Source organism: Panthera leo, chromosome F3 (genome assembly GCF_018350215.1).
Source record: "Panthera leo isolate Ple1 chromosome F3, P.leo_Ple1_pat1.1, whole genome shotgun sequence".
Classification (NCBI taxonomy): domain Eukaryota; kingdom Metazoa; phylum Chordata; class Mammalia; order Carnivora; family Felidae; genus Panthera; species Panthera leo.
In genome coordinates this window covers 32,373,585-32,390,580 of record NC_056696.1, presented here as the reverse complement: position 1 = coordinate 32,390,580, position 16,996 = coordinate 32,373,585, and the positions used below count along the sequence as shown (strand labels likewise).

The window sequence follows — 16,996 nt, the reverse complement described above, 5'->3', positions numbered from 1 at the left end:
GCATGCATGCGCTCTCGCTCTCTCTTTCTCTCTCTCTCAAAAATAAACATTAAAAAAATTTGAATAGCTTTAAGTTCACATATTAAATCTTTGCTTGAATAATCCATAATTCCACCCCAGTAACCTGGTTGGGGGGGAGGCTAATCCTAATAAACTAAATGCCCCAGAAAAGTAGAAGAAAATATACAAATAAGAGCAAAAATCAATGAAATATAAAGCAGACAATTAATTAACAAAGCCAAAAGTTGGTTCTTTGAAAAGATTAATGTAATTGAGAAAACTCTACCAAAACTTATTAAGATGAACAGAGAGATGACACAAATGACCAATGAATAATAAAGGAAATCACTATAGATCCAACATTTCTTTAAAATTGAGCGCCTGGGTGGCTCAGTCGGTTGAGCGTCCAACTTTGGCTCAAGTCTTAATCTCACGGTTGATGAGTTCGAGCTCCACTCTGTGCTGACAGCTCAGAGCCTGGAACCTGCTTGGGATTCTCTCTTTCTCTCTCTCTGCCCCTCCCCTGCTCATGCTCTGTCTCTCTGTCTCAAAAATAAAATGAACATTTAAAAAAGTTTTTTTAAATAACCATAAATTATGTGTAATTTCTTGCCAGTACATTTGACACACTAGAAGAAATGGCCAAATCTTTAACAATGCAAACCTGACATGAGAAAAAAAAAATACCTGAATGGTCCTATATTCCTATATATCTGGAAAGTCTCATCTTATAAATTCTTTCATAGAATAGTGGAAGAAGATACACTTCCCTGCATATACCTGACAAGGATATCACGAGGAAAAAATTATTAGAGGCCAACACTTCTCATGAACATAAATGCAAAATCCCTAAATAAAATATTAGAAAATCATTTACAGTTATAAAAAAGTACAATACATCATGACCAACTAGGATTTATTCCAGACTGCAGGGTTAATTCAACACTCAAAAGTCAATCAATCGGGGTGCCTGGGTGGCTGAGTCAGTTGAGTGTCCAACTTCAGTTCAGGTCATGATCTCGTGGTTCATGAGTTGGAGCCCCACATGGGGCTCGCTGTTGTCAGCACAGAGCCCGCTTCAGATCCTCTGTCCCTCTCTCTCTCTGCCCTTCCCCTCCCCCCCCCACACACACACTCTCTCTCTCTCTCAAAAATAAAAATAAGTCAACCAACATAATTGATTAATAAGTTAATAACTAATAAATTAATAAATTAAATTAAAGGAAGAAATTAATAAATAATATTATTAAATTAAAGGAGGAAAAAACATTATTTCAATAAAGACAGAAAAATTATTTGGTGAAATTTAAAACCCATTAATGATAAAAATTCTCAGAAAACCAGGAATATAAGAGACGGTCCTTAATCTAACAAAGAGTATATTTATAAACAACTAACGTCAATAATATACTTAATGGCGAAACACTGAACATATTCCCCCTGAGATGAAAGGCAAGAGAAGGATGTCTGCTATAGCCACTTCCATTCAACATTATATTATAGATCCTAGCAAAGACTAAGTCAAAAAGTAATAATAATACTAAAAGTATAAAGACGTTGCAGAGAAAAAAGGGTAAAGTAGTTTTTATTCACAAAGACATGATCGTACATGTAAAAACTTCTAAGTAACCTATAAAATATTCAAATTAATAAGCAAATTTGGTAACTCTGCTGCAAAGTCAATAAACAAAAAACACTTTAAACCAGCAAAAAGCAATTAGGAAATGAAAATTTTAAAAGTCCCATTTACAGAGTGCTGAAGACACTAGGTGTCTAGGAATAAGTTTAACAACATCAACAAAAAAAGAATAGCAACAAAATATTGCTAAGAATATTTTGCTAATATATTGCTAATTAAAAAAGACCTAAATTAAAGGATATTCTATGGTCAACATTTGGAAAACTTAATATGAAGACTTCCATTCTCTCCAAATTGGTCGAAAATCCCAACAGGTTTTTTTGGGTTGGAGCGGAAACTGGCAAGCCAACTCTAAAATTTATATGGATGTGCAAAGGACCTAAAATAGACATAGCAATCTTGAAGCAAAAGAACACAGGTAACTGATTTTAATACTTACTGTCAGGCCATGCTAATTAACACAGTGCGGTATCGACCTAAGAACTGACAAACCAATGGAACATGGTAACAGAGTCCAACAATAAACCCCCACATGCAGTCACTTGATTTGTGAGCAAGGCTCAGAGTAGGGGTGGAGGTGATAGCCAGACTTCAATGGGTTAGGGGAACAAATGACCTGCCCTGGAAGGCAGTGCCTGGAGAAACACAGTAGGCACCCCAAGTGTGCTAAGGGTGGGTCTACATGGATGGATTCTCCAGTCATGCTGAGGCACTGGAGCACAGCCTGGAGGAGCCAGAGAACTGGGTCCAATCAGGATTCGGGGTGGGGGCTTGGCCAGGTATTGGGGTGAGGGCCAGAGGAATGGGAGATCTGGGGCAGGGAGGTGGTGGTTGCTTCAGTGCAGGGGTGGAGGGAACAGCCTGACAGCTTTGGGTTCAAGGGAACTACAGGAGGGGAGATGTGATATTTCCCTCTCCCTCTCACCTGGATACACCTTCAACATCAAAGATTGAGTGTCTGGGTGGCTCAGTAGGTTAAGCATCCAATTCTTGGTTTCACGATCTCAGGATTTGTGACTTCGAGCCCCGCATCGGGCTCACGCTGGCAGGGCAAAGCCTGCTTGAGCATCTCTGCCTCCCTTTCTCTCTGCCCCACCCCTGCTCGAGCTCTCTCTCTCACAATATAAATAAATAAACATTAAAAAAAATCAAAGTCAGATCATGTTACACATCTAATGAAAACCCTTAACGGTTTCTTCTTGACCACATGATAAAATGTAAGCTCCTTGGAAGGCCTCCAGGATTCTGTCACTGGATCTTGCCTCCCTCTCACTACTCCTCCCTCCCCCAGTGCCAACTCTGCTTTGGCACAGTGAATGCCTTGCTCAGCCCTAACAGCAAACTCCTCTGCATATGCTCTCTCCTCTTCCAAGAACACCCTCCTTATTCCTCACCAATCTAACCCCAGCCATCTCCTCCAGGAAGCCTTCCTGGATCCTCTCACTAGGCTAAGTACTCCCCAGTTGTAAGCCACAACACCCTGAGTTGACCCCTAGAATAGCACCTCTCGCATTCTCTGCCGGCGTCAATCACCTGTGGCCCCCATCAGGCTGCAAGCTCTTTGAAGAGTTGTATTCCCATCCCTGATCACCCAAGTCAATAAGATTCTTTAAAGAAGGAACAACCCTAAAGAGGTACCAAGAAAAGCTGGTGGAGAATTAAAAGAGAAATAGGACTTGGAGTTGGCCAGAACAGAGCCTAGGGGAGAACAGTTAGAAAGCAGAGGGAAATGAGGCATGGTAGTAGTTGAGTCTATGTTGCTCCAAGGATCTCCACAGTCCTTTATGAGCTCTGAGCACAAGTTAGGAAGAAGGCTGATTTTAAAAATAAATAAAAAATAAGAGGGAAAGATCTAGGCTGGATTCCCCTCATGGGTAAGATGGAGGAGACAACAACAACACGGGTAACATCACTGCCATCAGACCTTGGCCCCTGGCCACTGCTGTGAGCTGGCAAAAGAGAAACATGCCTATCAGCAGTACTTCGTGCCCATAACAAGACATGTACATGAAAACTATAGTGTGTCTGCTCCTGTCCTCTTTTGTTTTGCCAAAATTGGATGTACAAATAGCACAAAAATAAAAGAAATGCCAAGGAAAAGCATATGAAACGTGAGGCTAGTATAGCACGTTTGCTTTCCTGTCAGACATAACAACTTGTGTTAAATTAAACACTGTCAGTGTTTATCCAGGACAGGCTGCTGAGACATGTCAGTCTGCCTGCCAGGGTCTCAGCTCCTGTCCACTCTCGGTGTCCAAGGGACCCACAGGAAGAGGAAATCCCAGGACAAAGCCTGCACTGATCAGGCTTGAATAACCAATGGTTTTCAGTATCTTTTTTAATTGCTCTTACTGAATAAATTATGGTACATCCACTCAACAAAATATTGCTCACCAACGAAAAGAAATGAGCTTTCAAGCCACGAAAAGACATGAAGAAACCTTACATACATATTACTAAGTGAAAGCAGCATACCATATGATTCCAACTATATGACATTCTTAAAAAGCAAAATTATGGAGACGGTAAAAAGGTCAGTGGTTGCCAGGGATTAGGGAGGAGGGCAGGATGAACAGGTGGAGCAAAGAGATGTTTAGGGCAGTGAAACATTATGTATGATACATAATGATGGAGCCATGTCAAACCCTTAGAATGTGCTCTACACAGAATGAGTCCTAGAGTCAACTATGAACTTCAGCTAATAATAATGTATCAACATTGGCTATCACCAATGTCAGCACTGATGCAAGACGGTGACAACAGGGGAAACTGTGGTCTCTGCATTTTTTGTTCCATTTTTCTATAAACCTAAAACTGCTCTGAAAAAGACTTAATTTTTTTTAATTGCTACTACAAGCCATAGATATGGCCTCTATTGCTGGGACTCTAGGAAAGGAAATCCCAGGTCATCTCATGACTTCCGGCTGACCTCACAGGAGTCACCTGTGTGAAAATTAAACTGGTGTCCATCCACCTAAATAAAAGCCACAGGTTAGGACTGACAACCACCAATTTACAGGCTGAGAACACATGGGGGTCCAATTTGCTGTCAGCATCAGTGAAAGCCTGAAAGCGCCAGGAACAGTGAACCTAGGGGAACTTAGAAAGGAGTCCATCTGCCAAGGAGAGAGAAGCAGGGCAGATGACCGACCGCTGGAGTCACTTGTGACCTTCACACTCACTGTCCAGCCCTGCACATGTGGACCAGCAACCTCCACTTAGGGTCGCCCATGCTGACCGCTCAAACCTCTCACCTGTCCGTGGTGTAGGAGGGAAGCAGAAGTGGCCATGCTGGGGAATGATTCAGAAAGGGAGACTTGGGCACCGACATGCACAGCTTGGTTCACTCTGGCTCCAATTCTGTGATAAGGCAGCATGACCTGCCTGGGGAAAAGTGCAAGCCTAGAAGTCAGAGACTGAATGAAGCCCCATTTCACTACCTGGGTGGCCTGGTCCTTTCCCCTCATCAGCAAAGCCAGGATAATAGGTGCCCTAGATCCATAAAGTTAAAGCTGGGATGGACCCAGCTTGCAGGTGACACAAACAGAGTCCAGGAAGAGTAAACGCTTGCACAAGTTTGCACAGCTGGGTAGCAGAGGAACTCCTGACTGACAAACTGCCTTCCTCGTAGTTCACTGCAGTTTGTGCATGGCCACAGGAGAGTTAGAATAAAGATAATCTGTATGAAATGTTTTGGAAAGTTAAACACACTAGCTAAAGGGAAGCTGTTGTCCATACTATTTATCTTTTCACTCCTCAGTCCTGTTCTGCTCTAAGGGGAACATCTCCTGTGAGAGAGAGCTCTTGGCAAGGGTCAGCTATGTCACTGGCACCAGCTGGTGGTGCTGCCATCCCAAGTTACAGAGCCAGGGATGGAGGAAGCTCTTGGCCCCAGAACTGTGACCTGCGAGGTAGCCTGATTGGCTGCATTCTCCCCCTGTGCACTCCAATGGCAGTAGGCAATAAGGCTTCCTGGGGAAAGGGAATATGTTTTGTGAAGAATAATTCCGTCTCTAATCCATGAAGCACGCCAGGCCAGTAATCCACTAAGCGCTTGAGAGAGACCCATTTGGCTTTTGCTTCAGCATACCCACTGAAGCGTCGGTTCACCCCATTTCCAGACCTTTTGTGCTCCCACCAGTTTAACTAATGTGCAAACATATTCCCAAACAGCCTCCAAAACAGATTATTACCAACAGACTGGACAATGACGCAAATGGAGGCCATCTCCATAAGTGAAACAAGTTGAGTCAAAAGGGATCATTTGTGTGGCTTAAATCATGGAGGTGGGCGACATCCACAGGACTGGATTCACAATGGCTGGCATTAGCAATTTAACCTGGTTCTTTCTTGACCCAAGCCTTGGGTGGGTCTAGTCCTTTCACTTCAAGAGCCCCCATCCCACCCCCACACCCCAGTCCCCCCCACCCCACCCCGACACACACAGATGGTAAAGCCACCACCGCACATTCCTCTTCTTTGGTGGTCCCCACTGGGATACAGTTCCATTGGTATAATTAGGAAGACACCAGAGAGAATTCAGCTCCATGTATTTTTTATGAGAAATGCGTCAGTATGTTTTTTTCTCCTCACACTCCCCCAAAGAAAGGGACTAGAGCAGAGGGAGTTGCAAACTTAGATCAGCAACTCCACGATACAGTGAGTGCGAGAAGACAGCAGGCAGCGGATGGGAAACCGCTGAGTCATTAATCAGAATTTTCTTATCCAGCGTAATCCAGGTTCAACAGTTGGGATACCTTTCATGCCCTCCCCAACCTCCTCTAAACCACCCCCACCACCGCCGCCCCGCAAACTTCCATTCCCACTAAATTAATGGTGTCTTTCAACAAAAGGCCTATGCCTGGGAAACCATGCTGGGTCTGTCCCTCAGAGAGTGCCTCAACTGCCCATCTCATCACCAACACAGTTGCTTTGCGGGGAATACAGATGTACCCACTCCTCATATGCAGTGCCCAACTTCCCCACCACCACAACCAGGCCAAGGGGTGAGCCACCGACTTTGGAAGCTTCTTGGTCAGTTTGGACTCAACTATGCCCATCAATGTTTTGTTCCTATTTTATCCATTCTTTCACTATTAAGAATAGAAAAGAGTTGGGACGCCTGGGTGGCTCAGTCGGTTAAGTGTCCGACTTCAGCTCAGGTCATGATCTCACAGTTTGTGGGTTTGAGCCCTTCATCAGGCTCTGTGCTAACAGCTCAGAGCCTGTAGCCTGTTTCAGTCTCTGTCTCTGTGTCTCTCTGCCCCTCCCCTACTTGCGCTCTGTCTCTCTGTCTCTAAAATAAATAAACATGTAAAAAAATATATAAGAATATAGAGGAGTCAGAAGGGGACTCAATATTGCTGTAACCATATGATTTGCTGGATCCTCTTGAGTGAGTCATATTCTCCAAGTCTGTTCCCTTATTTGTGAGTTAAGAGGGTTGAACTGGATGACCTTCGTGGTCCTCCTGGGCTCTGAGTCCTCCTCCCATCCCACCTTCCTCCCACCCCCACTGCAAGTAGGAGGTCAAAGTGCTGGGCTTCTTGTTTTTTTATCATGAGCTCCTAGAGGTAAAATGAACACAGGTGAGATTTTACAACTCCTCAAACTCACTTTGCAGCTAGTAGGGAACTCAAATATTACACTGCACAGAGGCCATGCCTTCAGGCAGGAAAGGTAGCCATAGATAGGAAATATAGCTAGGAATAGATAGGAAAACTGTGATCCAGAGAAGCTAAATGTCTTGCACGAAGTCCAGCTTTTTTTGCTTTTTTTTTCCTTCTGTTTTTTTTTGAGAGAGAGAGAGAAAGAGAGCAGGGAGGGGCAGGGAGAGACAGGGAGAGAATCCCAAGCAGGCTCTGTGTGTGTGGAGCCCAAAGCGGAGCTTGAACTCACAAACCTCGAGATCATGGCCTGAACCGAAATCAGAAGTCAGATGCTTAACCACCAAGCCACCCAGGTGCCCCTGGAAAGTCCCAGCTGTCCTAACAGGTGATACCAAGAGGCCCAGGAGCCAAATCTTCAGTTTCCTAGTGCTGACTTCCCCCAGACCACAACGGATGTTATGAGAAGGCATTATTTTGGGTATCAGCCAAAGCTTGAAAAGAAATCACTAAATACAAAATCAAGTCTTTATGGAAGCAAATCATAGCTATAGCCCCTTAATACTCATATTATTATTTATGACCAAGAGATGGTAGTGAGAGCTTTGATGCTAAACCCTTTCCAACTAGAAAGCTACGGGTAACTGGCGTTTTCCTTATCAGCCAATCTACTTAGTGACTATGGAAATCAGAAACCATGTCAGGGGCACTCACGATTGATGGCAAAGGACTTCCAACCTGACATACAGAGCTTGAGGAGAAGCCCTGCTTTGCTAACCGACGAGGTAATCTTGACACATTTACAAATGTGTTTATGGCTCTGCCAATGTTTAACAAGAACCTGCAGAAGCCAAAGAACTGTTCTATTTATCTGCAATTTTTCAATGCTATTGCTCTAAATAGCAAATGGTTTATTTTTAAAACTCGAGAGGTTCTTTTTTTAAGTTAAATTTCATTTCCCATATGTGTAGGAGAAGCTCTTTTAGGCTGAAATCATTCAGTTATCTGAGCCAAAATGATAATACTTTCCTCACTAACATAAAATCTAGAAATGTGCTCACAGAGAAAAATATCATTCCCAACGTGTACTCAAATTCACACTGAAGAATCCCAACATTCACTTCAGGGACAATTTCATTCTTGTAAATGATCAGCTTCACTCATCCAATACAGCTACAAAATCCACACAGCCACCCAGAGCATTAGTCATTGGGATTTCGAAGTACATTAAAACACACCACACAGATAAAAGCAGGGGTTGTTCTGGGTTTAGAGAATCTCAACATCAGTTCCTGGAGAGAGAAGTGGTAGATAGCTGGGTTCTCAAAGAGAAAAGGGCTGGAGTCCTCACCCATTACTGACACTGATCTGAAGGCTGAGAGGTATCATTATGCCACCAGCAAGTCACAGAGTCACTGGCCAGGCCCTGTGGTCTTGGCAGGGAGCTGGCTATTCCTTCCAGTTACCTCAAGACTAGTCCCATTAGCTCTTTAGCCCAGAGAGTGAATCTTGCCTCAACTCAGTCTCCAGATGGCTTCCTGAATTACCCACCCAGGTAACACCCTAGCCAGACTGAGATTTCTAGGACCCTCGGTAATCTGAGGCAGTGAGGGCCCACTGCTACATGATGCTGAAGATTTACCAGATGAACTACTTGATCTTTAATGCATTTGGAGGATCAAGTAGGCAGCAGGAAAAAGAAAGAACAACTCCCATGTAACACTTAACCTGGATAAGAATCTGCATTTTCCTTTGCGATGACTTGATATCCTTGCTTTTTCAAAGGAGAAAATCACCTGAACCAGGCCAGTGGCCACTTCCTTGTGCAACTCGTCCCAGGCACCCATTCACTGACTGTTTGAGCATGTCCTAATTCCAATACACTTAAAGAGCATTTTTCTCTTCATCCCCTCCATTGCCTGCAGGACTAACAATCCAAAGCAGCGTAATCCAGCAATAGCACTACTCCTCTTAGTCACAGGGCGAACTTGACCGTAGCCTGACTCCCTCGGCAAATGTATGCAAGGGAGAGTATGGACCGCTGAATTCCAGTGGTCATTGCCAAGTAACAAGTCATTCTTTTCCAACATTTACAAAGAAAAAAAAAAAAAAAAAAAAAAAAGCAAGCAAACCTGGGGGTTAAATTGCATCCCTGTTGCCAGGAGTTAATTAGTTATGCAACAGCCAAAGGTCAGCAGCAGATGATACAAAAATCCCCATAATTAGAATAATCAGTAAGTAGGCATTCAGCAATTGCATACCAAGTGAAAGATTCACCAATGCAGTGGCAATGCATGCCTGCTTCTGCAGCCCCACCCCCCCTGAGCCAGTGGCTTGCACTCCACGTAAAATAAGAAGGAAGCTTCTGGTCTCTTCCACATCCATTCATGGACATGCAGGGCCTCCAAACCTCCAAAGGACAAAAACAGCAGGCGAGGATATCTATCAAGCATGCTCCCTCTGTTCCAGACATTAGCCATGCTAGTTCCCACCCATGTAATTACTCTTCTGTTGACCACCCACATTTATTCAGCTTTCAAGACATGACAACAAGGTCTGAGATTTGAGGCATGTACCTGACTCTCTCTCCCCTCCAGGGGTGGTGGAATCTGATCAGCAAAACCAATCTTCCCTGGATCACCCATAAAGGCACTAACCTCATCCACGTTCTCAAAAGCGTTGATGACATCATATGGCAAACAGGACAGAAGGTCAATCACAAACCACGTCTTCAGGTAGTTCATGCGGATGAGTTTGGGGTCAGAAATCACCTCCCCAGCTGGTCCAACAAAAGTAGTATGAAAATTCAGCACAATGTCCACCAAAAAGATCACATCCACGATGCTATCCACAACCAGCCAGGCCACGTTGTTCTGCCTGGTTTTAAAGGAGACATTGTAAGGGACCAGGATAGCTGTGTAGAAGGTTAAGATCAAGATGATCCAATCCCACGTGGTCTTAAAAACACAGTAATGTAAGATGATGTGAGGGGGAGTCTTTGGTGCCTCTTGCTTGTACTGGGGAAGGATGTCTGAGCCCAGCTGTAGAACCTGTACAGAAAAACATGATCAAGAGAGAACTAAGTTAGGATTTCATTGCAAGCATCTGACCAATCAGCATCTGTCACTATTAAATGCTCATGAGACTCCAGATGGATCGTTAGGAGCAAAAACAGGTACCAGAGAGGGTGCCTGGGTGGCTCAGTCAGTTGAGTCTCCAACTCTTGATTTCGGCTCAGGTCATGATTTTGCAGTTCGTGAAACCAAGTCCCACGTCTGGCTCTGCACTGGGCATGGAGCCTGCTTAAGATACTCTCTCTCCCTCTTCCTCTGCCCCTCCCCTACTCACACTAACTCTCTTTAAAAAAAGGCGGGGGGGGGGGGTACTAGAGGAGTATGAGAGAATCGAAGTGAACATTACAATATAATCATGAGGAAACAATGAAAATCTATTATTTGGCTTCCTGTGAGCCAAGCATTGTACTAAGTACCTCACATACATTTATTATCTCACTTAATTCTAAACACAACCCTGTATTGTTGGCTAATTATTATTCCAATGCAACAAGTCAGAAACTGAGGCTGAAGACGATTAAGCAACTTTACTCAACAAATATTCACCGTTCTGTGCCAGGAACTGTCCTAGATGCTGGATGTACAGCAATGAAGGAAACAGTGTGATGCCTGCTCTCGTGGAGCTGGGACTAGTAGACAAATCAAGATAACTTCAAATTGTGATAAGAGCTAACTAAGAGGAAGGGGTAGGGACATGGTGACTGGATAGAATATGACATAAAGAGAAGGGGAGGAACAGCATTTGAACTGAAACTATTAATGACAACCAGAAACCATCTATTCAAACTTGTATGAAAAACTATCTGAGGCAGAGATAATAACTAGCAAATAACCCCAGGGGGGGACAAGCTTGATGTTTTCAGGCAAAAAGGGAAGTCTGGCGTGACCAAAGCCGACTGGATGATGGGAAAGGGATGCCAGATGAGCTCAGAGGGGGAGCGGAAACCAGACCACACAGGACCTAGTGGGCCATGAGGAGGGACTGGACTTCATTCCCAGTATGTCTGAGTGGAACTGGAGAGGTTTAACAAAAGACATTAATCTGGTGCGTGTTTTTAAAAGATCACCCTGGCTACTATGTAGATAATGAATTGAGGCAGAGGATTAGAGCAAAGAACAGACTCAGGGAACTTGTTATAACAGCCTGGGAAAGAGATGAGGTGATGGGGTAAAGTAGTCTGATTTTTTTACATATTTTTTACATAAAACCAGCTGATGACGTGCTTATGGTCAGAAAGGAAAGGAAAGGGAGCAGTGGAAAGTACCACTACTCTGTCCCAAAACCCAGCATGGTGGCTGGCCCAGAGTAGGCAGGCACTACAGGATGGTTTTTAAGTGGATGACTGAACTTCAAGGTCATACAGCTAGCAAAAGATGGAACCAAGCCCCAGACTAGGTCTAGCTGGATTAGAAACACATGCTGTTTCACATCAAGGTTACATTTCCCTAAATAATAGGCTTTTGCAGAAGCAGACTCAGTGAAGGATGAAGTCCAGAGAAGCTCAGCTCCAAGAAAGTATCACAGATGGGTTTCACACTCAGTAGCCAGCTTTCAGAGGCCAGGCCAAGCTGGAAGGGACCCTCACCCCCTACCCCCAGCTGCTCCTCTGTGCCACCTACAGGTTCTTATAAACCTCTAGGTGAAACTTCCTCTTGTGTCATGAGAACTTGTTTTTTCCCCTAGAGGATAAAGAGCCCTTAGTGAATATAAAATAATCTGAATATCCTTGTCTCCTCTATGGTTGGCTCCAGGCCTTAAAAGGCAAGTGAAAGAAAGCCAGAAATCTATAGAGTGCCCAGTGTACATCTTTGGGTACAGGAACTGTTTCCACCCCTCCCCCCGATGCACATAGCCCTTCTAGGCTTGGGATTTTAACTTCTCTTCCCATGGAAAGGAATTTATACAAGTGTGGTTAAGGAAGCTTGAGCCCTGAAACCACAAAGGAGGAAAAGAGAGAGACCTATAAGAATAAAGCAAATAAAAATAAATTGTAAGGGACTTTCACTTCCAGAAAGATAAAGTAGACACACTTTTTCTACTCCTCCTCTAAGTACAGCTAAACATCTTGGACATTACATTTAACACAAATTTAAGACTCTGAAAGAGGAAAAAAGCAAAAAACTGCCTAGGCATAACAGAGATGTGTTCTCTGGGTTTTCTTTGTGCCTCATGTATTCCCAGACTTAAAGCTAAAGAAGCCAAGAACCTGGAAAGACCAATGGATGCAGACAAAAAAACGTTCCAACAAAAGCCCACTCTCTATAGTGACAAGAATGGGAAAGGGGCAGCCTCCCGAGACAGAAAATTGTTAGATAATAACCACTCTACCATAGGCAAGCAGCACAGTAAAATGGGTGGCCCCATAACTACCCAGGCCAGCAAAGGCTACTAGGAAGCTAGATTTCCCCCATCTCAAAGTTGTAATGAAGCACTCAACCTCCTCCTTTTTCTCCTCCTCCCTATGGGGCTAGTGCTGGAAAAGGCCCAGTAGGAAGCCTGGATTTCCATGTCCACCCAGCAGTAATGAAGCCACCTCTGCCCACAAGACAGGGAGGTATCAGTGTAAGTTCAATGGGCAATAGAATTCTCACCCCGACCCAGAGATAACAAGCAGCACCCCTAGGTGTCAATAGAGGCTGGGTTAAAAACCTAAACTTCTACCCCAACCTGGTAGAAATGAGGGGATACCTCCCCCTTCTTCTGCCATATTCAGGTCAAAGGAAGCCACCTAAAACAAAAGCTTAAATAAGATCCAGAGTTCCAAACATAAAATTTCCAAAATGCCCATTTCTACCAAAAATCGCTTGTTATGCCAAGAAATAGGTAAATATCAAATGAATGAAAAATAACCAATAGGTGCCAACATCAAGATGACAGAGATGTCAGAAATATCTGATGAAGATTTTTAAACAGCCATCCTAAAAATGCTTGGACAGGCAATTACAAACATGCTTGAAACAAATGAAAAAAAAAAATAGAAAGTGTCAGAAATAGCAAAAGAGTAGAAAGTCCCAGCAAAGAAAGAGAAGATGTAAAGATGAACCAAATATCAATTTTAGAACCAAAAATGCAATAACCAATGTAAACATTTCAGTAGATACGTTCAACAGCAAAATGGAGGGGAAAGAGGAAACAATCAGTGAAACTTGAAGAGGAAACAATAGAAATTACCCAATCTGAACAACAGAGACAGAAAAGTGTCTTACATAATGATAAAAGGGTCAATTCATAAGGACATAGAAACCCTGATGTGTATATACCAGACAGCTCTGAATACGTGCGAAGCAAAAACTGGTGGAACTGAAAGGGGAAACAGTCCAGTCCACACACTTCTCTCACAATCTTTGATAGAACAACCAGACAGAAAATTAGCAAGGATATAGCATAACCCAACAACATCATCAACCAACAGAATTTAGTCGATATTTATAAAACACTCCACCCACCAAGAGCAGAATGCTCTTTTAGGAGGATGAAAAGACACACTATGACCTAGAGAAGATTTTTTGCAAACCACATACCCCACAAAGAAATAGTATCTAGAATATATGATGTATAATGTATAATCTCAAAACTCAACAATAAAAAAAAACAAACAATCCAATCAGAAAATGAGGAAAAGGCATGAAGGGACATTTCCTCCAAGAGCATATACAGATGGCAGACAAGCCCATGAAAAGATGTGCCATCTGGGAAATGCAAATTAATATAATGATAAGCTATCAATACTCACCTATGAGAATGGCTGAACTAGAAAAGAGTGACAACACCAAAGGCTGGTGAGAATGCAGATAAACTGGAGCACTCGTATACTGTCAGTGTCAACATCAAATGGTACAACCACTCCAGAAAGAATTCTGCAGTTAAACCAAATATGCAACTGCCGTATGACCCAGCAATTACAATCCTGGGCATTTATCCCATTAAAATGAAAACTTACGCTCACACAAAAACCTGTACACGAATATTTACAGAGCATTATTCCTAATGGCTAAAAACTGGAAAGAACCCAGATGTCCTTCAACAGATAAATGGTTAGGTACACCACAGTACATCCACACTACAGAAAATACTCAGCAATATAAGGGTACAAACTATTGATACATGCAGTGAGCTGGACTGAAAAAAACAATCCCCAAAGATAAGGTACTACATGATTCCGTTCACACAAGATCCTTGAAAGGACAAAATTATACCAAAAGAGAACAAATTAATGGTTGCCAAGGGCTTACGGAGGGCGTGAGGGCAGAAAGGAAGTGAGTGTAGCTATACAAAAGCAACACAAGGCTTTCTTGTGGCAGTGGAATATTCTGTATCTTGACTGTACCAATGTCAGTATCTTGGCTATGATATTGTTCTATAGTTTTGCAGGAAGCTGCCATCCAGGGAAACTGAGGTAGAGCCCATGGGATCTCTATGTATTATTTCTTCCATGTGGAAGCTATAGTTATCTCAAAATAAGAAGTTTAATTTTACAAAGTCAATGAATATAGATGAATTACAAGCATTGTAAAGAAGAGGTCCTGGGCATTCAGCTAAGGGAAAGGCAGGGGAAAGGTAGGTGACTTAATTAGTGGTTTATTGTATTGTTTGCAAAATACAGTCTGGGTGATAAGACTATTGAGCAAGAACTTAAAGGAATCCACAAGTAAGCAGCCACCTGCTGACGGTACAGCAAAGTTGCCTGGAGCTCCAGGATTCTTGGTAACAAGCCCTCAGGAGGAAATGCCTTTTTAGAGAAAAATGGCTGTTCCTGTGACACTTTAATATAATCCATAATTATTTCTAAGTGGATTCCCAACCTTTCCGGGACACTATGAAGCCCTGCTTGAATGAGGCCTGAGTCAACAGTGTCTTCATACCTCACCCAAACTCCAGGTTGACCGCAGATTCTGCCCCCCGCTTCTATTCCTGTATCATGTGTTCAAAGGGGATTGACTGAGGTGTGAAGCTAGACGTGGAGGGTTGTTGGGGACTCGAATTCAGTTTCTCTCTTCCATCTCTGAGATGTAGCCTTTCACACTGAAACCATGGGGTAACTGCATTCTGGGAGTAGACTCAGATGTTAGGATATTTGATCAGAATAAATGTGACACTCTTTTCCAAATCTTTATGCTAAAGGCTACAAATGATTCCCAGAAGGTCAAGCTTTTGTAGTTTGGTGATCCTATATATTTTACTCTCATGTTAACTCTTTAGCAATTACCTATAGAAAATGGAAGGTGGAGGGGCGCCTGGGTGGCTCAGTCGGTTAAGCGTCCAACACTTGATTTCTACTCAGGTCATGATCTCACTGCTGTGAGATCGAGCCCCACATCAGGCTCCGTGCTGACAGCATGGAGCCTGCTTGGAATTCTCTCTCCCTCTCCCTTTGCCCCTCCACCACTTGCACGTGCACACATACATGCTCTCTCTCAAAAAAAAGAAAAAAAGAAAACATAAGGTGGAAATATCCATGAAGCAACTTTTTCATGATAACCTATATTCTTAAGAAAAGTTTCCTGATCAAAAGAATATTTTGCATCCATTTAACTACCTGACTCCAACAGTCTTTTCAGAGTCCAGTGACAAAGGACTAATTATGCATGTTGATCAGAAAGATTCCTGTGAGACTGGCCTACCTCCCCCCTCAGAAGTGTGTTTGGAAATGGATTCAGACCAGGCACCACTCTGATGAGCTCCAGGACTGTCATCCTCAGGAGAAAAAGCTTTCTCAGAGTCATTCAGAATATCATTATCTGGGAAAGGGTTAGTGTCCTCCCAAGGGAGGAAGTCTTCGAGTTCAGATTCAAAAGAGATGGGATGCCCACCTTGTGTCTAGCCATAAGAGGCTTGCCTTATGTTAGATGTTCAGTGACACTTCCAGAGCTTTGCAGAGGAACAGCTTCCCCAGACGTGAGGACACAATGACCTGGTGAGGCAGTCCCAGGGACCATAGCAGCCAGTCATCTTCCCCACCTCTTTTCTGCATTTGTCAGCATGAACACGAGCTTCTAGTTTCTTTCATTTGATTCGTTTCGTACAGAAGCTTCCAAAGCAGAGGTCTGGAAGCCCCTTCAAAATGCGCTTCCAAGAGCAGGCTTGTGTCTGTCCTATCTGCCCAATCAGACCAGGAGTCCCCCAAATGCAGATACTACTTCACCAAGTGTCACACTCTCCCTGTCCCTCCTCCCCCTACAACACCCAGTCCCAGGCTCTGCCTACCGGAAAGGCTCATTACAGGCCATTACTGATGATGCCAAAGAATGCTCATCTCAAACACTGATTCTGGAGTTAGGGCTTTTCCCTAGATGAAGAAGAGGCACATCTGTCTGGCTGTCACATTTCTCTAGTGCTTTTAGTTCCAAAATCTTCTATTGGATTTTTGAATCCCCGTAATCACCCTGTGAGGGGGTTCTACAGATGGGAAAACAGAGGCTCAGAGAGACAAAGTGACTCACCCTGAGTCATACCAGGGCTGAGTAAGCAGAGAGCTAGGAGCGCAAGCCAGGCTGCCAACTCCGAGCCTTCAAGTGTGTTCACTAATCTGTTTGTACAGTCTGAAATACCCTTCGCAGCACAGTGACATACGTCATCACATCTCACACAACCTCCTGAGAGGGGAAGGCCGGTGTTTTTCTTATTTTACAAATTGGGAAAATAGGCCCAGAAGGCAAAAGGGCTTGCTCACAATCAT

The 16,996-nt window shown here is 43.5% G+C and overlaps 1 protein-coding gene across 2 annotated transcripts in view; it reads right to left on the bottom strand.

The window, feature by feature from the left end:
* KCNH1 (potassium voltage-gated channel subfamily H member 1) overlaps positions 1–16,996 on the bottom strand; it is a 462,687-nt gene that overhangs the window by 288,552 nt on the left and 157,139 nt on the right. For both annotated transcript variants that reach the window (XM_042926295.1, XM_042926297.1), the window contains one exon: positions 9,903–10,295. In XM_042926295.1, the coding sequence (XP_042782229.1) occupies positions 9,903–10,295 (393 nt within the window). The remainder of the gene's footprint in view (positions 1–9,902; positions 10,296–16,996) is intronic.